At 29.9% G+C, this 17,956-nt stretch overlaps 1 protein-coding gene across 1 annotated transcript; it reads left to right on the forward strand.

The window, feature by feature from the left end:
• Positions 1-1,643: 1,643 nt before the first annotated feature.
• On the forward strand, positions 1,644-17,700 carry LOC116134221 (squalene synthase 2-like). Its single transcript, XM_031419894.1, has 4 exons — positions 1,644-1,691; positions 1,922-2,065; positions 2,354-2,491; positions 17,416-17,700. The coding sequence occupies exons 1-4, from the start codon at positions 1,644-1,646 to the stop codon at positions 17,698-17,700; spliced, it is 615 nt and encodes a 204-aa protein (XP_031275754.1).
• The last annotated feature ends 256 nt before the right edge of the window (positions 17,701-17,956 follow it).

Genomic DNA, 17,956 nt, shown 5'->3' on the forward strand with positions numbered 1-17,956 from the left:
CCGCATTTGTGGCCAATAATAAGCTGCTTCCAACAATGCTTGGGTGCGCCTTTGTCCGGGATGTCCGGCCCATTTGGTGTCATGACACTCCTTGATTAAGTTCCCCCGCAAATTTCCCCACTTTGGAACATACACCCTTCTCCCTTTGGTGTACAGGAGGCCATCTTCTACCCCTTGCCCTTTGTGAATTAGTAATCTGCTGGACATCAATTTAACTTGTAGCATGTCTCACGTTTATGGCCAAGTACATGATAGAAATCACACTTAATGTATGGCTTCTTCCCTTTGTATTTATTTCTTTGATTCTTATTTTTACCATTGTTATGAGCATAGAGGGCAATGGTCACTTCAAAGTTGGTATTTATCCCCATTAGTATCCTTTGACTCTCATCTTAATTAACCATTGAATATGCTTGCTTAACAGTTGGTGGAGGGTTCATTATCAATATTTGGCTTCGAACCATTGCATATAAGTCATTCAATCCAATTAGAAACTGCAACGAATTTTGCTAATTAAGATGCTCCAAGTAAGCTCTTGTTGATGTGCTATCTGGAACAGGCAAACTGACCAAAGAATCCAACTCATCCCACAATGACTTGAGCTTGTTATAATAGTTTGCCACCGTAGTTGTTCCTTGTGTGAGATTAACAATTTCTCGGTGGATTCCAAAAACTTGAGTTCCATTTACCTTGTGATATTGTTCCTTAAGATCTTGGCATACTTGTGAAGCACTGGTAGAGTAAACAATACTGTTGAAAATCTCTTTCGAAACAAAGTTAAAAATCCACGCAAGAACCAACGAATTGCACCTCTCCCACTGTGAAATCAAACGAGAATGAACCGATGACTTTGTGCATGTTCCATCCACAAACCCTAATTGGTTCTTCGCACAGAGAGAAATTGTCATTACTTGACTCCAAATTCCATAATTCTTGGTCCCTATCAGTTGCTCAGACACTAGAACTGACATAGTGTGTCTGAAGGATGAACGTAAAGTGGTGAATTAGAATCAATGGAAGGAACAACTGATTTTTCTGTTGAGGTTGTCATAACAATCAATTTAGATTTTTCAAAGAAAACTGAGCTGAGAAAGATCTAAAATCGAAGCTGAATTTGAAGAAATTGACAAGATTTGAGCTTCTTTGAGCTTAACAAGAAGAAAAGCAAGAGTTTAATTGATCTGATATCGGATCGAATTTGTGAATTTCCCATGCTCTGATACCATGTTGAAGAAGATGAAGTAAGGATAATAGAAGTGAATTTGGGGAAAATGAGTTCATCGACCCTTTCATTAATCAACAACTAATTTTATATTACAATAACTAATAAACTAACTAGAGTTAATAGACTAACTCCAGTCAATCTAACAAACACAATTAACTCAACTCAACAACTAAACTAACTAATTAACCAGCTCATTAACTATACAAACTGAACTGATACTATATTGCCAATAATAACTTCTGCATATTTGAAATGCTGATATTCATACCCATTTTTCTTCCCCACCGATCTGTTAAAATTTCCTGCATCTATTTGAATTTACACATAATTGCAGTTTTGATTTTTGCTATAGTCCTTTAATTAGAAATTCACATTAATGTGCAATTATCATAAGGTAATTGAGGATATTACCCAAAAAATGGGTGCAGGGATGGCAAAATTTATTGCAAGGAGGTTTGTGAATCGTGTAACTTGCTAGATTCTAATTAAATGCTTGATATTCCACTGTTCTAATATATTAAAAATTTATTTGCAAGGAGGTTCGTGAATCATGTAATCATGTAACCTGTATCTATTGTTCTAAGATATAGTAATAACCTATATATGATGGTAGAGATGAGCTCCTTAAGCTAATTACAGAAAAAGCAGATAGACCAAATGTATATCACAGCAATAAATTTTATCCTCATCTTGTAGGTTGAAACAATTGATGACTATGATGAATATTGCCACTATGTCGCTGGACTTGTTAGATCAGGCTTATTAAAGCTTTTCCATGCCTCTGGGAAGGAAGATATGGCTCCAGAAGATCTTTCCAATTCAATGGGTGTATTTCTTCAGGTATTCATTATATGGAGCAACAAGGTGTTTTTTTACCAGCCTCAACTTTTGATTTGAAATACTAAAGCTTGACCATATAGATCTACAATGACAGAAAGCAAATATCATTTGAGATTATCCGGAGGATATTAATGAAACACCAAAGCCGCGGATGTTTTGGCCTTATGAGATCTGGAATAAATATGTCAACAAACTAAAGGTTTATTCTCTATTACATGTTTTATCTCTTTTTTTTGTTTCATTTTTCATGTCTAATTGACTTTCTTAAAATGATTTTTGCAACCTCAGGACTTGAAGTATGACGAAAACTCTGTCAAGGCAGTAGAATGCTTGAATGACATGGTTACCAATGCTTTGGCAAATGTGGAAGATTGTTTTAAATACATGTCTGTTTTACGAGATCCTGCTTTTTTCCGATTTTATTGGGTTTCAATTGACAATATATATATGTGTGTATGTACTTTAAATCAAATGAAGTCAAATATTTAAAGGTATTTTTTATCTTTTCAATCAAATAGTAATGGAAAACACTAATGGAACACAACGGAGGATGGGAAAGTGTCATTTTTAAATTTGATGGGTGCAAAGGCGTCATTTCACCAAACCATGGGTGGGAAAATGTTGTTCTCCCTTTAGAATATGTGATAAAATGATACATTTAACATTTCTATTATTGAGTTACACTATTATAACACCAAATTTTGAAATTCTTAATCTTTAATTAAATATAATACTGTAGACTTGTGGGATAGGTTCGAGATAGTTATTTTCCATGCCAATTAAGCAATATTTGAGTCACTAGATTACCTAGAATTAATAATATCAAGAATGATATCAAGAGTTTCGTTTAATAGATGGTTTTACAATATATTAGGCCCATTTTCTTTGTGTCCAAAAATGAAAATTATTTATTGTAGAAATTATATATAACCCATACTCAGGGTGGAACTAGCCCCAAGCTCACCTGGCTGTAGCCCGGTTGAAATTTTGAAAATAAAATAAATTATTTATTATTGTTGATATTATTGGTATAAATTAATAGTTTATTATATGCTATTCAACTTAATTCTAATTGAAAAATCTCTCAATTGTAATGAATAATTTTAACTTTGAGTTAATCACTTTTCTTCGAACATAAATGAGTGTCAAGATTAATTACAATCTATGACAACAAAAGAAAAGGATATTCCAACATTATTATTGAAATTCATCATTTATTTTTTTTTTTTCATTTTTTGTATAATTTTGAATTAAAAATAACTTTATTTCTCTCCTTAACAAGATTAAAAAGAAGATCAGTTTATCATATAACTACTTTTTTTTTTTGTATTTTCTTCATTTTTAAAATGAAATATACACTTTGAATGATAAAATCTATTACATTAAATAATAAATGTTTTATTATTACAATTCAAGTTTATCATCAACGCATATGTAGTTAAATTAATAAATAAGAAATAGTGGGAGTTAAATACAAATATACTTTTTTTATTAAATGTGTGTATGAAAGTCGTATTTAAAATTTGAAAAATGATATCCTTACAAAGACCCATAAAAAGAGGGCTACAAAGTGATATCATCCAGAAAAAAAAAAAAAATGGAAAAAGAGAAAGAGAAAGAGAAAAAAATCATGAAAATCAAGAGTGAAGATTATCTTTGTATAACCCTTTTATATATGTCTTTATAAAATTAGCATTGCTTTTAAAATTTCTGTGTCTATTATCTATATGCCCTTTTTACTAGGCTAACAACTAAAATGGACCGTAAAGCCCAAGTGACTCCTAATAAAGCATCTCACAAATACTATTTTTGCGGCTCTTTTGCGCTGGTGCTGCTGTTTGTTCTGGCTCTTTTTGGCTATGCTTTGGCTCCCCTTGCTCTCTGATTTGCTTTGGTAGTGAGCTGTTTGTAAAGGATTGTACATCCTTGTCTTCTCCTTCTTTTTGTGCTTCTTTTCCTCCCGAGTTGTAGAGCTAGGGGTTTTTTTTTCTTGTTTAGGTGTCATTCTTTATTCGTTATAAAATTATTATTTACCCAAAAAAAAACCCGTTTTTTCCAATTGAGCTAATTTTTTTTTTTAATGGAATTATGCCATAACTCTATTATTTTGAGTTGTATTTAATATATATTTAGATCTTATTTATTTTGAAATTCATGAAAAAAAAATCCCTGTAAAAACATATAAATTGTCATAAAATTCATTTGGTTTTTCATAGAATTTCTAAGAAACCTTTCCTCTACAAAACTCTTTAACTCTTGTTTCAAGAGTAATATTTCACATTCTAAATTGCACCAAAATTTTCATTTCAAGTGACATGTTGGATGTTCCACGAACGTGTAAATGATAAGTTGATGTAAGTGACTGATATACTAATATTATATAGGATGATGTCCCTTGAAATGTTATTTTAATTGTATGACTCATTTTTCAAAGGTTTTATACTCCAATCTTTAAATTATAGGTAGATCTATAACTAAGGTCTAGACATAGGTCAAACCTTGGATGAAAAAGAATGTTTTTACTTATTTAATTTATTTAGGCAAATAGTATGAACTATAAAAGGAAGCCCATGATGAAAAGTCTTGGCCCAAAAAATATTAGGAAATGGTCTTTGGCTTTCCCTTTCAATTGATTTTCTGAATCTTGTACAAAACCAAATTATCTGCAAAAAGTTCCCAAAATTGAGCAGAAAATTGAGTCAGACTGATGAAGCACTAGTTACATCAACTGAAAGTAGCAAGTCTAGCAGTTTAGAGCTTTCACTTTAAAGTATTTAGAAATAGAGATGAGCTCATAATTCAATCTTACATACTTTCTTTCACAACTTCGATATAACAGTTTACAATTAGTCAGTTCGCAATTAAGCAGACGAAACCCATTACGAGCAGAACAATTACGAGTTATCATGTTGGGATTGTAAAAAAAAATTTATGAGATTGGGTTGTAAATATAATATTACTCATTATTTAGTACAAATACTTGTGAATAAGAATCACATCATGTGTAAAATTGGGTCAATAAATGATGTAATGGGCTTCAAAAAAAAAAAAAAAAAAAAGGTATTTCTAGAAACATGTAGGATACCACTCCCCTAAATATGAAAATGGGAATCTCGTGATTGAGCTACAGCGCAGACAATTTTATGGAAAGAAAACCCATTCTCAAGGCCCCATGTCTCTTTTATCATGGTTTTAGAAATTTTTACACTTTGCAACTTGTCTTATGGGCCAATCTCCACTTTGGGAAAATGTTAAATTAACTATTATGGTATCGGATTAGTAATATTTATTATTTCGAAAATGCTAGTTGGATCAATTAATTCGAATCAAATAGGGATATATTTAAATTTTCATAGGGTGATTCATGTATAAAAAGACTTAATTTTCCTTGGTGAATTAAGAAGTAAAAAAGTGATTTAATGGTGAGATAGATAATGAAATGACATCATTCTCTCTCTCTCTCTCTCTCTCTCTCTCTCTCTCTCTCTCTCTCTCTCTCTCTCTCTCTCTCTCTCTCTCTCTCGTCATTAAGTCTACAAATCAAATTCCAATGAGATATTTTCAAAATCTTGGATTTGTTATAAAATATTGAATTTGTTACCAAAAAGATTTAAATGTTATGATAAATTTATCTGAAATAAGTTTGAAATTTCCTTTTTACTGCAGCACAAACTACCTTCCTTTTATTTATCAATTAAATTCACCAACATAATTGAGTTTATTTTTACTTTCTTTTGAACTCTAAGAGCAACGATGCTTTTGTTATTTATTATATATAATTAAAATAAATTGCATTACGCAACATATATCATTGGATTGAAAAAGATAATGTCAGGTAGAAAATCTGATACAAAGATGAAATTGAATTAATTAGCCAATACTTCAACTGAAATTTGTTAAAAACATGTGCCTTTAAAAATCTTATAGAATTATCTCATTCGAATCTCTTCTAATGTATTATAGGAACAAATGTGTATAATGTGTGAGGCTATCTTATGATTTTTTTTTTTTTTTTTTTTTTTAATTTCTCTCAACTGTACCAAGCTTGTAATATAAGATCCTCTCATATTTTTATTTATTCTTTGATAATAATTGATTTATTTATTCTTTGAAATACATTGATGCCAATTACGAAGACTATTAATCAATGAAGAAATATATAATTTAAAGAAAAAATAGAAAATTAGTAGGCAGAATGAAAGTTTAAAAAATTATAATAGATTACGACATTACATCTAGATTTATAAACAATATTTTCACTTTTTAAAACTTTAAATGTAATACTTGCCCATTAATTGGTAAGAATTTATATATAGTAAGTACTAATTAGTAAGAAAAGAAAATATATATACATATACATATTACATCTCCAATTATCTCTTCTATCATATGTAACTTAATTAAACAATCTTAAATTCAAGTAATTATTTGAAAGATGTTACATAATCTATGTATTTAAATTTTAAAGCCCGATGAAAATTTGACTTTGAAATTCAACGTATATAAAATTTATTTAACATTATGTGACTTACTATATATGTATGACATGTATATAGTATTGGCTTACTATATATGTATATAATAGGTCATATATATAGTGTACCATACATATGCATGCCATATATATAGTATATTGTATATATCTTTACATGTTGTATTTCACATGTCATATATGTCATATATATAGTGTACTATATATATATATATATATATACACAAATTTATCTTTACATGTCATAAATATAGTGTACCATATATCTATATATGTATATAATAGGTCATATATATAGTGTACCATACATATGCATGCCATATATATATATAGTATATTGTATATATCTTTACATGTTGTATTTCACATGTCATATATATAGTGTACTATATATATATACACATTTATCTTTACATGTCATAAATATAGTGTACCATATATATATATGTGTGTGTGTGTGTGTGTGTGTGTGTGTGTGTGATAAATGCATTAAAAGTATTGACGTACGATATATCTTTACATGTTATATATATCTCTACATGCCATATATATTTGTGATAAATATGGCATATAGTATTGACTTACTATGTGATTTTTTATATAGTGTACCTTATATATACATGTCATATATATAGTGTACATATATACCTTTATCTTTACATGTTGTATTTCACATTTTAGAAACATGTTGCATATACTATGTGATTTTGTATATAGTGTACCATATGTAGCATTGAGTAGGACTGTAAACGAGCCGAGCCGAGCCGAGTTTTGGCTTATCGAGCTCGGCTTGTTTACTACAGTGTCGAGCTCGAGTTCGAGCTCGAGCCTAGCTAGCCTCAGAATTGAGACTCGAACTCGAGCTCGATCAAGTTTGAGGCGAGCTCGAGCCGACTCGAACTCCAGCTCGCGAGCCTGATATCGAGCTCGAGCTCGTTAAGGCTCGCGAGCTCGTCAAGGAATGAGAGCAATGATATGGGGGAGAGTTTTGAATTGTTGAGCTTCAGAAGAAGTGAGTCTAGCGGAGAAGCCATGGACGACAGTGTTGTAAATGTGGATGAAAGAGGTGGAGGAGGAAAGGGAGGACTCGTACCAGTGTTTGTGAGTTGGGAAAATTGAGGGCTTGGCATTGTAGTGGACTTTGACGATGTAAGTTTTGAGGGTGTGATCATTATCAACATTAGCTGAAAGTGAAAAATGTTGATTAGCTAAAAATGAAAAAGAAAGAAGAAGAGAGAAGTAAAATGAAGAAGAGAAGAAGAAGAAGAAAGGTTGAAGAAGAAGACGTGGTTGAGTTGAGACTTGAGAGAGAAGAGAAGTGACTGAAAGCATTAAAAGGAGAGAAGAGAGTTGGTGACTGTGTATGTCAGTATGTGGTGCCCAACGCTCACTCCTATTTTATTTTTCAAAGTTTTTTATTGGAAAATATCAATTTAATACCTCATGGTTTAAAAAATCACCAAAGCACCTTGTGTAAGTGTACAGTGTTTACTTGAACCGGACCAGGCTCGCGAGCCCACGATTCGAGCTTCACTGTGTTTGAACTCGACTCAGTTAACAAACCGAGTTTGAGCCGAGTCGACTCGATAATAACCGAGTCGAGCTCCAAACAAGCTCTAACCGAGTCGAGTCGAGCCGGCTCGTTTACAGTCCTAGTATCGAGTATATATGGCAATATATATATGTATATATGCAACATGTAAGTTAACATGTAATTTGGTAAATGACATGATTTACCAAATAACATCATACACATATATTATGGAAATAACATGTTTGTCACAAATTTTATATAGTAGTATAACTTTTTAATTATTTTTATGTCTATGATTTTGTGAATAAAAAAAAAAATTAAATAGAATATCTACATGTTGTTTTAAAAAAATCATCTTACTTGCATTAATAGTAATATAGTATAGCATTATATGGCTTACATAGTATTTTAATATGAGATTGGGGTTCGCATTATCTTTTAAGACCATTAACAATAATATTATATTTTAAGACTATTAACGATAATATTTATCTTAAAGTGAAACACGATTCTTATCAGAAAATAAATATTTATCCCAAAGAGAAACACTTTGTGACTTTGTGTTACAGAGATTCGATGAAAGGAGGAAAAGAGGGATAGAGGGGTTTTCTGTAAATACCTCTAAGATGATTTATTAAATTGAGTAAAATTGAATACAATTACAATTTATATACTTTGATAATACGGCTGGAAATAATGTGTTTTGACTTTTGATAACAACATGCGCCTTATGAAACTACACCGTTTTATGGAAACTCAATAAGAATAATAAATATTTATTCTTAAGACGTTTGGGTTTCCAATAGTTGTCGTTCTAAGAAATATTGAAGACTCCATTTGGTACAACATTTTCACCCTATCCTATGTCACTATCCTATCTAATCCTATCCAATCCTATCCAAATACATATTTGTTTCAATATTCAAAATTTTCTTCAAAATCCAATCATATTCTATTCAACTCCAAATACATATTTGTTTCAATATTCAAAATCTTCTTCAAAATCCAATCATATTCTATTCAACTCAAAACATTAACAATTACATTTCTCAATAAAAGTTTTAAAATTAACAAAACACCCCCACAAACCCAAGCCACTATCACTCGCCAACAACCATCGCCACCACCAGTCGTCACCGCTGTCACTGTCACCGTAACAACGCACGACCGGTTGGATATGACCGGTCATGCGCTGATCTTTCTGTCTCCAACCAAATCCACCATAGATCTAGTCAGAAACAACCAGATCTACAGCCAAAGATCTGGTTATTGATGGTCAGATCTGGCCGTCAACGACAGCTGGAAGTCGATGGCCAAACGACAGCTATATCTTGGCCATCATTTGCCAAAGATCTAGTCATTGATGGCCAAATGTAGACTTCAATGGCGCCAATGACAACCATATCTGGTCGTATCCACCAGATCGGCACACGACTAGTCAGTCGTGTGCCATTCCAACAGATTCTGGCCACCTTCTGGCGGTGGTAGCCGGCAATATGTGGGTAGGTGATGGTGTTTTTGTCAATTTATAAACTTTTATTGTGGAGGGGGGGGAAGGGTGTTTAGTTAAATTAACAAACCTAGGGGATTAAATATAATCACAATATTTTCATAAAATACTATTAAAAAATGTACCGAACATATTTTCAAATTCAAATCTTATTCTCGTAAAAACAACTCAATTCAACTTTTTTTCAAAATACTATTCTAAAAATTGTCTAATAGTGTACCAAACAGACCAAAGTAATCATTACTTCTCTCTCATCCTTCCATAATGTCAATGGAGCTAGGGATGAGCGGTTCCGGGTACCCTGCATTTTTCGGGGGAATCGGAACCGCACAGTACAGGTTCCCAAAAAAAGGAACCGGAACCGGAACCGCATAGTGCAAGTTCTTAAATTCAAGGAACCATAACCTAAAATGCAGGTTCTGGTTCTTTTCCCGTGTACCCTGTAAAAAAATCAATTACCCCCTATTAGTTTAAAAAATTACAAAAATACCTTAAAAGCTTACAAATACACCCCTAACAAATTTTGATTACTCATTCATTTGTGTCCAATGTAACTCATAAATTCGCTAATCTCTAGGCAACACTTGAATTCAATCAGTTCATCACAATTCACATAAAAATTTTTAATCCAAACCAAGACATAGACAATTATTCATTTGTAAATTGATAATTTAATGTTATAAATTGTTAATGTTTATAATGTAATATAATAATATTGTAATTAATTAAGTAATTATTTAATTATAATATAATGTTATAATTAATTAAGTAATCATACTATATATGTATAATATAATGTTATAATTAATTAAATAATCATACTATATATGTATAATTTAATGTTATAATTAATTAAATTTCTAATTACTTAATTAAATATTGTACTAATGTTTATAATGTAATGTTATAATTAATTAAGTAATCATACTATAAATTTATAATGTAATGTTACAATTAATTAGATTTTTTAACCATTTAATTAAGTAATGTACTAATGACTAATGTAGTAAATTAATAATGTTTATAATGTAATGTTATAAATTTATAACTAATTAAGTAATCATTTAACTATGTAATGTTATAATTAATTAAGTGATTATAATATAATGTAATATAATAATGTTATAATTTAATTAAGTAATTATTTAATTATAATGTAATGCTTAATTAATTAAATTTTTAATCATTTAATTAAGTAATCATTTTTTTATAATGTAATATTATAATTAATGTTTATAATATAATGTCATAATCAATTAAATAATCATCTAATTATGTAATATTATAATTAATTATGTAATCATACTATAATAAAATGTTACAATGAATTAAGTAATCATACTATAAATCTTTAATATAATATTATAATTTATTTATTTATAATATAATGTTATAATTAATTAAGTAATCATTTAATTAATGTTACAATTAATTAAGTAATCGTACTGTAAATTTATAATGTAATGTTATAATTAATTAAATATCTAATCATTTAATTAAGTATTGTGCTAATGTTTATGTAGTAAATTAGTAATTACTAATGTTTATAATATAATGTCATAATAAATTTAGTAATCATTTAATTATGTAATGTTATAATTAATTATATGATCATACTATAATGTAATGTTATAGTGAATTAAGTAATCACACTATAAATCTTTAATGTAATGTTATAATTAATTAAATTTTTAATTATTTAATTAAGTATTATACTAATGTTTGTACTCAAATGTTATAATTAATTAAGTAATTAACTAATTATACTATAAATTTATAATGTAATGCTATAATTAATTAAATTTCTAATTATTTAATTAAGTAATATACTAAATGTTATAAGTCAATTAATTAAGTAGTAATCAATTAATGTAATACTATAATTAATTATACTAAAAATCAATTAAGTAATGTTATAAAATTATAATTAATTAAGTAATCATTTAACTATAATGTAATGTTATAATTGATTAAGTATGATATCTAACTAGTAATTAAATTTATTAATGTTTATCAATTTATCATATATAATTAATTAATTGATAATTTACTATAGATATACTTAGAACTTGATAATTGATAATTGAAATAAATAACTAAATATAATATTATTCAATCAAATATACTATTTTATTTAAAAATGATTCTTTTAATAACATTAAAACACTTTTAATTGGAATTATGATCCTAATTCCAATTATACACTTAATTAATCAAAACTTTAATATTAATATATTATAATATATTAAAGTTTTTAATATGGTGTAGTTTATATGTAATAAGTATGATTGTATATTTATTTAATTAGGTTATTCTAAAATTTTAACATTTTCTATTTTAAATTTTTTATATGTAAAATAATGAAACCCCCTATCATTCACAAATATTTCATTGGAGCCTAGGTTCCAAAACAGGTTCTAAAAATTGGTTCCAAACAGGTTCCAAATCGGGTACCCGCTACAGGTTCCAAACCGGGTACCCGTTTCGGGTTTTTTTTTCAGGTTCCGGTTCCTCCACACATAAGAACCAGAACTGGAACCGTACAGTGTCAGTTCCAATAAAATAGAACCGGAACCTACCCGCACAGTGTCGGTTCCAATAAAATAGAACTGGAACCTACCCGCACAGTGTCGGTTCTGATTCTGGTTCCGGTTCTACTTGCTACCCGTGCTTACCCCTAAATGGAGCGAATTGTTTTCCCTCCAAAAGGCAGGGTTTAGGAGCCAAAAACAATTTGTAAATTTACCTTCCCAAAAAAGTTTTTGATCCGGATCAACATATCCAAATAGCATTGTCCTTATTATTTATTTGTTAATCTATAGATTTGAATAATAAATATATGACGAAAACAAGAGACAAGTGTATGTGGATAGATTTAAATATTGATTGAAAGATACATAAAGATTGCATGGTTTTGATAGAGAAGTGAATTACATGTCTTATGAACAATATTTGTCTACACTTTGTGAGGCACTAAATTAAGACTCCAAAACTTGAGCATCCATTCAAGATCATGAAAGAAACTCATAATATAAAAATAAAGATTTGACCCGGAAAAAGAAGTGGATTCGAAAATTAATTAATTAATTAATTTATAATAAACTTAACCTAATAGGGGTATCTATCAATAAGAGAGCTATTTAGGACCATTAGAATGTCAGTTGTGTTAAGATTCAAACACACTTTACGAGTTTGAGTTGCCTCAAAATCAGCATACCAAATTGGAGTGGCATGGCATCTTGAGATTCTTAATTAATTAATGGCAAAACGACTTACACCTACCCAAGGTTTGGAGAAACGTTATATTGGTACCCAAAGGGTTTCAAAAAGATAAACAGGTACCTTTCGGTAGAGAAAAGACTAGAATGCCCTTAGAGAAATATTATTCTATTTTTTTAATTACTTTTAGACCCCTTAAGTTTATTAATTCCATCAAATACCCCCAGAAAAAGTTTAAAAATTAATAAAAACACCCCCACCCACCCATACTTTCCAGATTCCAGCGGCCACCACTGGTGATAGCCGGAATCTGTCACAACGGTCTACCCCACCACCAGAAATGGCCGATAGTTCACCAATCTGGCCTTTTTCAACCAGATCCACCACCGATCTGGCCGGAAATTGACGGCCAAAGATGTGGCCGTTGTTGACTGTCAACGACGACCACATCTTTGGTCGTCACTTTCCGGCCAGATCTGGCCTTCTCACATCAGATCTGGCCTTTTCCGGCCAGATCGATGAACTATCAGCCATTTCCGGTGGTGGCCGCCAGAATCTGGCAAGTATGGGTGAGTGGGGGTATTTTTGTTAATTTTTAAACTTTTTTCTGGGGGTATTTGATGGAATTAATAAACTTAAGGGGACTAAAAGTAATTAAAAAAATAGACTAATATTTCTCAAAGGGCATTCTAGTCTTTTCCCTAATGAAAGGTACCTGTTTGTCTTTTTGAAACCTTTTGGGTACCAATATATCGTTTCTCCAAACCTTGGGTTGGTGTAAGTCGTTTCCCCTTAATTAATTAGCACTATTATTTTGAAAACAATATTAAAGTTTTAATTAGTGGGCTTGCATCTTTTCAATTCTTTTTTATCAATTGATAATTGTTTCATATCCTAAGTTTCATTTCATGAAAGCAACTTTAATGTCACAATCCAATTTTTGTTTAGATCATCAAAGTTGTGTATTGGCTACCTTTTTAATTATTATTATTTCTTTTTACATTTTCATTTATGTCTCCCATTAACCTTTAAAATGTAGGTTAGGATCACAATTTTAAGTTATAATACAAAATTTTAATAAATATTTTCTCACGCTGAAGATGATATTTTTTTTTTTTTTAGCGTTAATCAACCCTAATAAAGAATGGTCTGAATTTTGAAAAAATGAAAAGATGTTTGCACCAAAGAATTCTTGTTAATTCTATATATCTTTTAACTTTGGTCTCATAATTCATCATTTTGAGAGTTTCAATGCTTACGGTAAAGGCAAGAGCCTTTTTTCAATGCTTTTGAAAAAATTAAAATGATTTGTGCATTTTGAGACTTTTAATTTTTAAAAACCAATTTGGTATTTTGGTTATTTGTGGTATATAAACCAAGTTTTCTCCAAACAAGACTTTAAGTTATACCTCAAATATTTACCAAGTGGAGAAAAAATTAAATAGTTGAATATAACATGTATCAAATAATATATTTTTTTAATAACAACAACACAAGAAGTGCACATCATAATTTAATGCCTTTATTGGTTTTAGAATATGTGATAAAATGATATATTTGACATTTCTATTACTGGGTTAGACTATTATAACACAAAATTTTTAAATTTTTAATTAAATATAATACAATAGACTTGTGGGATAGGTTAGAGATAATTATTTTCTATGCCAATTAATCAATTTTTCAGTCACTAGATTACCTAGAATTAATAATATCAAAGAGTTTCGTTTAATAGTTGGTCTTACAATATATTAGACCCATTTCTTTTTGTCCAAGAAAGAAAATTATATACTCTAGAAATTCTATATAACCCATACTCTGGGTGGAACTAGCCCCAGACTCACCTAGCTGCAACCGGTTGAGATTTGAAAGTAAAATATATTTTTTTATATTTTTTTATTATTGATATAAATTAATAGTTTATAACTTTAGTTTTAAGTTAGCCACTTTTCTTCAATAAGTGTCAAAATTAATTACAATCTAAAACAAAAGAGAAAGATATTCGGACATTATTGTCAAAACTCATTATACATCATTTTTTTCTTGTTTTCGCATATTTATTGTTTCGTTTTTTATATAATTTTGAATTAAAAATAATTTTTTTCTATTCTTAACAAGATTGAAAAGAAGATCAGTTTATCATACAATTACTTTTGTTTGGTATTCTCTTCATTTTTAAAATGAAATATACACTTTGAATGATAAAATCTTGTACATTAAATAATAAATGTTTCATTATTACAATTTAAGGTTATCATCAAGATTGATAACGTTTTTATACTTAAAAAATAATTTTTTTTTTAATAACCGGAGTGTCCGGGTCAGTTTACATACACCTCAATTAATCCCCAAGGCTCATTGAACACCCTATAAGCCTAATATTCCAAGTAAATCACAAATGTGATAGGTGGTTTGAACCAAAAAAGTCAATGAAAGAAGCAAACATTTTTTATCACTAGGTCAACCCCTTAGGGTTAAAAAAAAAGTTCTCGTAATTGAACCTGGGGTTGGGTCAACCGATCCATCTCGTAGTGTACACCAAACGGCTCATCCCTTCTGTCGGCGATGTGCTCTTGCCCTTACCTGGTCGGGTCAAGCCTCTGACACCATAACTTTGTAGAAATTAAAGTTCTGTGAGCAAATAATGATTTTTCAACCCCTTAGAACAAAAAATTCTGGTTTCGTCCCTACCATACTTCTGTCTCAATAACCGCATATGTAGTTAAATTAATAAATAAGAAATAGTGAGAGTTAAATAACAAATATGAGGGTCAAAAATACTTTCAGATGTGTGTATAGTTAAATTTAATTTAAGTCGTATTTACAATTTCTGTGTCTATCATCAATATGCCCTTTTTACTAGGCTAACAACTAAAATGGGCCGTAACTAGCAGCAAAAGCCCAACTGACTCCTTATAAAGCATCTCACAATTACTTTTATCAATTTATAACCATTACAAACATTTTTCAAGTTGAGCTAAGTTTTTTTTCTAATGGAATTATGGCATAAATTTATTATTTTGAGTTGTATTTAATATATATTTACATCTTATTTATTTTGAAATTCCTGAAAAAAAATCCCCTTAAAAACATATAAATTGTAAAATTGTCATAAAATTCATTTGAATTTTCATAGAATTTCTAAGAAACCTTTTCTCTGCAAAACTCTTTAATTCTTTTTTCAAGAGCAATATTTCATATTCTAAATTGTGCCAAAATTTTCATTTCATTTCAAGTAACGTGTTGGATGTGCCACTAACTTGTAAATGATAAGTTGATGTAGGTGATTGATATAATAATATTACATAGGATAATACGTCCTTTGAGATATTATTTTAATTGTATTACTCATTTTTCAAGGGTTTTATACTCAAATTTTTTTTTTTTTTAAATTTTATGAACAGAGCATCCAAACCAGTTTATGCACACATCAATTAGTATGAAGTTTACAACCCCATTATAAAAAGTCTTGGCCCAAAAAATATTAGAAAATGGTCTTTTGCTTTCCCTTTCAATTGATTTTCTGAATCTTGTGCAGAACCAAGTCATCTGTAAAAACAAATACCCAAAATTGAGCAGAGATTTGAGTCAAACTGAGGAAGCACAAGTTACATCAACTGAAAGTAGCAAGTCTTGCAGTATCAGAGCTTTCACTTTAAATTACTTGGAAACACTATCATGTGTGTAAAATTGAGTCAATAAATGATGTAATAGACGTCCAAAAAATTTAAAAAAAAAAAAAAAATTGTATTTCTAGAAACATGTAGGATACCACTGCCCTAAATATGAAAATGGGAATCTCATGATTGAGCTACAACACAAACAATTTTATAGAAAGAAAACCAATTCTCAAAGGCCCCATGTCTCTTTTTATCATGGTTTTAGAAAAATTTCCACACTCTGCAACTTGTCTCATGGGCCAATCTTCAATTAGGAAAAGGTTAAATTAACGATTCCATAATGTTATCGGATCAGTAATATTAATTATTTATATGCTAATATATGATGAAAACAAGAGACAAGTGTATGTAGGTGGGATTTAAAATATTAATTGAAAGATACATAAGATTGCATGATTTTGATAGAGAAGTGAATTGCATATGTCTTATGTACAATATTTGTCTATACTTTGTGAGGCACTAAATTAAGACTCCAAAACTTGAAGCATCCATTCAAGATCATGAAAGAAACTCATAATATAAACATAAAAGATTTGAGAAAATAAAATAAAATAAACCCAAAAGGGAAGTGGATTTGAAAATTAAATTATAATAAACTTAACCTAACAGGGGTACCTATCAATAAGAGAGCTACTTTAGAGCCATTAGAATGCCAGTTGTGTTAAGATTCAAGCACACTTTATGGAGTTTTGAGTTGCCTCAAAATCAGCATACCAAAATGGAGTGGCATGGCATCTTTGAGATTCTTAATTAATTAATTAAAAAGAACTAGGCCAACTAAGTTCTCTTAGTTAACTTGCTCTGTATAATAACTGTTTGGATGGTTCGGTTCCTGTTTCTTTAAGTAATTTGAGCTGCTTGACTGTCTTGTACCTTTATCATGATAATTCACTTTTTGGTTCCATTCCTCCACAGATGGGAAACCTCTTGAATCTGGTTGTATTTTACATCGATTCCAATAGCTTGACTGGTCCAATCTCGTTGAGTCTTGGAAACCTCAGAAACCTGGAAGTCTTGTACGTGTCCCTCAACCAACTTTCTGGTTCCATTCCTCAGGAATTAGGAAATTTGGAGTCTCTCATTGATATTAGTCTATATAGCAACAACCTTTCAGGTTCAATTCCAATGTCTCTTAGTGGTTTTAGAAATCTCCTTTATCTTGATTTATACAATAATTCACTTCCTGGTACCATTCCCTAAGAAATTGGAAATTTGAGAAACCTTGTTTATTTAGAGTTAAGCCAAAATCTACTCAATGGTTCTATTCCCAAAGACTTGAGAAACTGCACAAGCCTAAGAACACTCTATATGCAAGGAAACCAACTTGTTGGAAATATATCTGAAGATTTTAGCATCTAATGAAAGCTAGAAATGTTAGACATTGTTGAAATCTCATCTAGCTTGGTAGAGTGTCCAAAATTATTCATCCTAAAGATGGCATAGAATAATATTGCTG

This window comes from Pistacia vera, unplaced genomic scaffold, assembly GCF_008641045.1.
Source record: "Pistacia vera cultivar Batoury unplaced genomic scaffold, PisVer_v2 Contig284, whole genome shotgun sequence".
NCBI lineage: Eukaryota > Viridiplantae > Streptophyta > Magnoliopsida > Sapindales > Anacardiaceae > Pistacia > Pistacia vera.

Bases quoted from the DNA above. Each gene is read 5' to 3' on its own strand.
- LOC116134221 (XM_031419894.1), top strand. From the start codon at position 1,644: ATGGGTGCAGGGATGGCAAAATTTATTGCAAGGAGGTTTGTGAATCGT. The intron at 2,066-2,353 runs GTATTCATTATA...TTGCAACCTCAG, and splicing joins CAATGGGTGTATTTCTTCAG to GACTTGAAGTATGACGAAAA. The intron at 2,492-17,415 runs GTTTCAATTGAC...ATTCCTCCACAG, and splicing joins CTTTTTTCCGATTTTATTGG to ATGGGAAACCTCTTGAATCT.